This window comes from Liolophura sinensis, chromosome 10 (genome assembly GCF_032854445.1).
Source record: "Liolophura sinensis isolate JHLJ2023 chromosome 10, CUHK_Ljap_v2, whole genome shotgun sequence".
Lineage (NCBI taxonomy): Eukaryota > Metazoa > Mollusca > Polyplacophora > Chitonida > Chitonidae > Liolophura > Liolophura sinensis.
Window position 1 is genome coordinate 28,399,835 of NC_088304.1, and position 6,000 is coordinate 28,405,834.

At 38.4% G+C, this 6,000-nt stretch overlaps 1 protein-coding gene across 1 annotated transcript in view; it reads right to left on the reverse strand.

Moving 5' to 3' along the window:
• Window positions 1–5,766, reverse strand: part of LOC135477071 (serine/threonine-protein phosphatase 6 regulatory ankyrin repeat subunit B-like) — a 160,192-nt gene extending 154,426 nt beyond the window's left edge. Inside the window, exons 1-2 of the mRNA XM_064757224.1 lie at window positions 5,641–5,766; window positions 1,654–1,755 (exon numbers count right to left, since the gene is read on the reverse strand). Of these exons, the coding sequence (XP_064613294.1) occupies window positions 1,654–1,755; window positions 5,641–5,766 (228 nt within the window). The remainder of the gene's footprint in view (window positions 1–1,653; window positions 1,756–5,640) is intronic.
• Window positions 5,767–6,000: the final 234 nt, after the last annotated feature.

The window sequence follows — 6,000 nt, forward strand, 5'->3', positions numbered from 1 at the left end:
TCTGTAAGTGCAGTACTTATGGAGATATGGGCCAGACTGCTATCCAGACTGCTATTTACAGAAGCGCTCCCTGGTGTCAGAATCGGGAATCAATGGCATGACGTGATAGCCCGGATTACGTGTCATTATTGTACCAAGTATGATGTCTGTAGGTGCAATATTAATGGAGTTATAGCCGAATACATAATTTATAGAAATAAGGACTTGTCCCCATTAAATAGCTAACTGCTAACTGCTAACTGCGAACCGCAGTCTTACTTCACTCAGGTACTGTCTACTGTGGTTGGTAACCCGAATAGAATAAGCGATGGACAGGGCAAAATATTCCCAGCTTGGATTATCTGTCGAATTCTATAACGCATTGATGTCAGATGTGGAAGAAAATGATGACTTCGAATTTATGTCTGGTGTTTCGGCTTTTACCTTATATAAAAAGGCTGATTAAAATGGGAGGAAAACGTAAAAACAAACCGACTTGATACCATCATGCTCCACTCCCCTGCTTTGAGAGTGCATAGTCTTTTCCAAAACACTCTCGGGGAGTTGTACACAGTGGTCGAAAGACGTTAGCGAAATGGGCATGAAGTTTATGTAATTTTCCTCCACTTAATGTTTATTATGTTTACTTATTTACTCGCGTGACTATATTGTCGTCTGTCGTTAGAATTTAATTGACAAATGGTATGAAACAAGCCCCATGTTTTGAAATGACGTCACACAATGTCGAGTATTGTGGCGCGGGTCAACGCAAGTATCGCCCGAAGCGTTCTTCTCTGATTTTTGACATTCAACGGGAAATGCAGTTATGAAAATCCAAAGTATAATAGAACTAATGATAAGCAGTCAGTTTTAGCCTGATTATCGATAAAGAAAAAAAACACATCGCAAAGACCTTGACAATTTGATGATTATCCTACGTTTCGTCGGGCAAGTTCATGTATCTTACTTCCATGCAAGGCTTAGATCATTAACTTTTGTGGCTGATAAGAAATCGTGATAAGGGTCACATTATAACTATTTTGCAAATTTTGTTACCATTTTAAAATCATAAATTGTACAGCGATGGAGAAAGCTTCTTTCAAATGTAAAAACAAAGAACTATTCAACACAAACACATTAGATTTGCCCTTACGGTATAAGTGACCAAGTTTTAACCTTAAAATGATTAGAAAATAAGGCGTCCTGAAGTAGTGTATGATTATGCAGAATGTAAGAGTAAAAGTTTTGATCTAGCCCAACATTTGTTAATATAGGGTATTGGTTCCAATGGATACATTTTCTTTTTTTTTCTAAAATCATAAACCAGGTGCGTTTTTATTACGGTGCCTAATGGGAATTTTAACAGGAAAATAAGAAGAAAATATCTGCCTGAAATAACACTAAAAACGCTTTTTCATAGAGGTTATTTAGTTTTATCAAAGGTAGAAATTTCAGGTTTTTTTTTTTCAAATTCAAAATTCTTACCTACAGTAAAAACCAGACACTTGTGCACAGAGACTTTTTGTTGTATCTGAATTATCCTATAGGCTCCACTTTAAAATCCGAATGATGCTGGATTTATGCTGTAATTATATATATATGGAATCAATAATTTGATTTAACAGTAGTATATAGAGCTGCAGTTCAAATAAATCCAATCAAGAGGTTACCTACCGAGTTTTGTGCGTTGGTATTGGCGCCCTGTTCCAGTAGAAAACGAACAATTTCTTCATCCACGTTGGACTCTATAGCCTGGATCAAAGCTGTGTTCCCATTCTGTAGAATACATTGTAGCATAAAGGGTAAAATCAGTTCACCGTTAGGCTAGAATGTTATAATAGTCACATTCCTCATTGTTGTGACGTCATCATTTGTTTAATTTCGTGGGTAAATCTAAGTATTTTAGCATGGGCATGTAGGAAATGTGACATTATTCTTCTGAATACTGAATACTGGCAGAGAAAATGAGTAAAAAAAGTGTTTTACCCAAAGTTAATATGGCAAGCATGTAAGACCCCCTATGCCTGAGTTTAGCAGGAAATTTGAGGACTTCCCCGTTCTAACTCTCTGTGGATTTCAGGGTTCTATCTGTGGGAGGCCTTGGTGACAAATTAAATATAATAAATTTATGTGGCATGACAAGGTTGTCATCTCGGTTCCATGGCAAATCCAAATTCTCGAAAATTGTTCAGTTGTGGTTTAGTTTAATTTAAATTATACCGCCAAAATACAGCTGTCAGTCAAACATTACACCTGCAAAACCAAAAATGTAATATTTTGTCGATGCTCACATTCTATCCGTCACATTGACCCGTACCTTGAACCGTACCTTGAAATACCATGTTTTTCGACTATTACAAAGACGCTAAAAATGGCTTCTTTGGTCAAATTACTGGATAGGCTATATGAAAATTTGACGTATGTTGATATATTTATTTAATTTACAATTTTGCTATTTATTATATATTTTATATAACATTATTAGGGCAAATTAAAGTTTGCCAATATATACAATGTCAGATGTTGTTCGAAGTTTATGTGGAGGCGCATTGCTTGTACACAAAGCTAGGCATTTTCAAAAGTGTAAATACATAAATGTTTCAAAACCTTTTAAACTTGACGTGCCTTCGCTGATACTGGTTCGTTCGTGTAGACTATCGCGATTAAGAAAACTGTCCCATGTGTAAATGAGTCCCCTGCTTCATTTCAGATTCACCACGATATGGATGAAATATTGCTGATGTGGCGTTAAGCCATAATCACTCATTCATTCATTCATTCATTCATTCATTTCAGGTCCTGTTGAATTAAAATTCAACTTTCATTGGTTCAACAATCCAGCTGTAGCTGTTCCAACAATCCTGCTCTAGGTGCTTCAACAATCCTGCTCCAGCTGTTTCAACAATCCTGCTCTGGCTGTTCCAACAATCCTGCTCTAGGTGTTTTAACAATAGTTACATAGTTTATGAATGATCCATCAATGTTATTACCATGTGCCTATTTTTATGTTCCTGCCAAGTTCAATTTATGAATGATTATTAAAATTCTGAACAAAATCATGGATACAATAGATTTTTTCTGTGTGTGATTCAATATGAAACAAGGAGAGAATATGACATACAGAGTTATATAGCTCCCCAGGCGAAGGTACCGTTGGTCTTTCTTGCCATATCTGCTGCTCATGGAGTGTGAACTCTGGGAAGGTTCAGCACAAAGACATTTACATCCTTTTACAAAGATGGGTTTTTCCTAATTTACTGATTATATATAATGAAGATTCGTGGGGTGTACGGAGAGTATTATGTTAGAGCGATTTTGTTCGTCTGTCCGTCTGTCCTTCATCGGTATTCCCGTCCGGGCTATAACTCCAACGGTTTTCTGCGTAGAGTCTTAATTTATCCTGGATACATAGATGATGATGTGTCGCGACTCAAAAAGATTTTGTTTTTTTATATGATTTTGTGTCCGGGCTATAGCTCCAACAGTTTCCCACACAGAGTTTTAGGTTTTGGTGGATAGATAGATACACAGATGACTGTGTCGCGATTCACACGTGTTTATTTTCGCGGTTGTCATGGTAACCAAGTTAGATAGATATGATTTCGTGTATTACTTTTTGGTGGATACATGTATACACAGATGACGATGTGTCGCGACTCACATTTTATGCATTTCCGTAGTTGTCATGGTTACCAGATTGCCATTTCTCTATGTATACTATACAAATAGATGTGATTTCGTGCCCAGGCAATAACTCCGACAGTTTTCCACATAGAGTTTTAACTTTTGGTGGATACATAGACACACAGATGACGATGTGTCGCGACTAGCATTTGTCCATTATCGATGTTGTCATACACGAGTAGTGTAACTCCGAAAAAAGACTTCATTGTGACTCAGTATTTCGGCATTTTATATAGCCATCATCAGGAGAGATTGTGACTCACTATTTCGACATTTTATATAGCCATCATCAGGAGAGATTGTGACTCAATATTTCGGCATTTTCTTTATCTCTCCTGATGATGGCTAAATACAATGCCGAACTATTGATACGCGTGTATTATGTAAAACTCATGAGTGGTACTACAGGCTGTTGTCATGGTAACTAGATAGTCACTTTCCTTACATAATACTATATGAATAGATCTGATTCTCCAACTGTTTCTGCATAAAGTTTGGATATGAGGTAGACACCTTTGTCCACTTGCGATGTTATACTCACCATAGTGCTGCTGGTGTTAATTTATACATTTCAAACAAATGCATTTGATGGGGCGTATATTGTGTTCACCCGAACTCCCGTTTGCTAAGGTTATGTAAAGGAAGCGGCTTCCCAGTGCTTATACTAGCAGTAACTAGCGGGAATTTCCTTTTAGCTTCAGCAGGTAGAGCGCTGGATTTCGGCTGCAGAGACCTGAGATCGCATCCTTGTGTGATCCACGTAATGTAATCCTTCAACCATTACAGTTACATCATTTGGCAGTTTAACGGATTTCCCCATCTGGGCTACCGTATTATCATGCCAGTGTCAGTCTTTGTAAAGTCGCTCAGTCCTGACCTACATGTAGCACCGATCAACAAGCAGAGTCGTAATCTTAGACTGCCCTCGCTCTATCTTATACAAATACCCAGACGAAACGATTACCTACATGTATATTGTATGCAAAGTTGTCCATGCAAATATGTATACGTGCACACTCCTGTAGCACTTGGCTGTCATGCTTGCTTAGAAAAGTTGTGTTAAGACCATACCGCATGAGGAACACCCTGTGTCACTTCGACTTTTTATCCGCCATGTTTGTTGTCCTCCCTCTATCGGAAAATGCTATCATCCTCTGCATTTGTAACTATAAGTTTACAGACGCCTTTGCGCTTTGCGCACTCTTACCTACGTCCAAGGCCGCCTGTCCTCAGTCAGCTAGTCAGTCTATCAAAGAGTGGATCCATTTAAAAAACATAAACAAGACACTTGTGAGTCAGTCTAAAGATCATAAGATCACAATACTTATTTTATTTGATTGGTGTTTTTATGCCGTACTCAAGAATATTTCACTTATACCACGGCGGCCAGCATTATGGTGGGAAACTCCTTGCAGTAAGTTGTACGGGATGAGCCATGGTACTAATGATAGTGTAAGGTGCTACGTCTAAGCATAAATACGACCAGTCAGAATAAAACCCTAACTGAGGAAAATTGACAATAGGCCGGATTTCACGGGTTATTCCTTTCGCCTGGTACCACTGCCATTACTGTTCTGGGTTTACCCTCGTCTTTTATAGGACAGTATAGTTCATACGGATCCAAATGAATGAACACATGATTTTGGTTTATAGTTTAACATCGGTAATATTTCATCCACACTGCACGGCATGTTTAAATCACACAGCAGCACATTCAAAAGAACTTTACACTTGTACGGTGAAAGATAAGACTCCTAACCCATAGAACTGCCTACTGAAACAATGTTAGTTTTGTGCAGCACCGACAGATCTTCACTCAAGTGCTGTGTTAGTCAGAGTACCGATTAACACAGGTAGAACTTCACTCTGCATTAGTCAGAATGTTAGGTAATACCGACAGGACCCCCACCACAGCACTGCGTCAGACGACGTTTGTCTTGCTCCCTTTTTGCTAGATATAGCAAACAAGAAACTCACCCAACCGCGCGAGTTAACATCAGCGCCTCTACGAACAAGATCTTCAAGCTTTTGGAGATCCCCATTCTCAGCAGCCACGATTAGACATTCAGAATGCCATCTGCGTGTAGACCTAGCCGTCGCCATCTTAGTTGAATCTAAACTAAAGAGTTGAATATGAAGGTCACAGTACAGGACACAGGCCTCTCAAGCTATAAAAAGACATGAACTCACCTATATCTTGGTTATGGTTGGTCGACAAGAGCACACCATTATATTTATGAATCGTGTGAGAGGTATGTCAAGTCTTCAAGTTAGTACTTAGCCCCAAAATAATTACGTAATAGTACATTGAACTATAAGTCTGCTGATGTTATACTT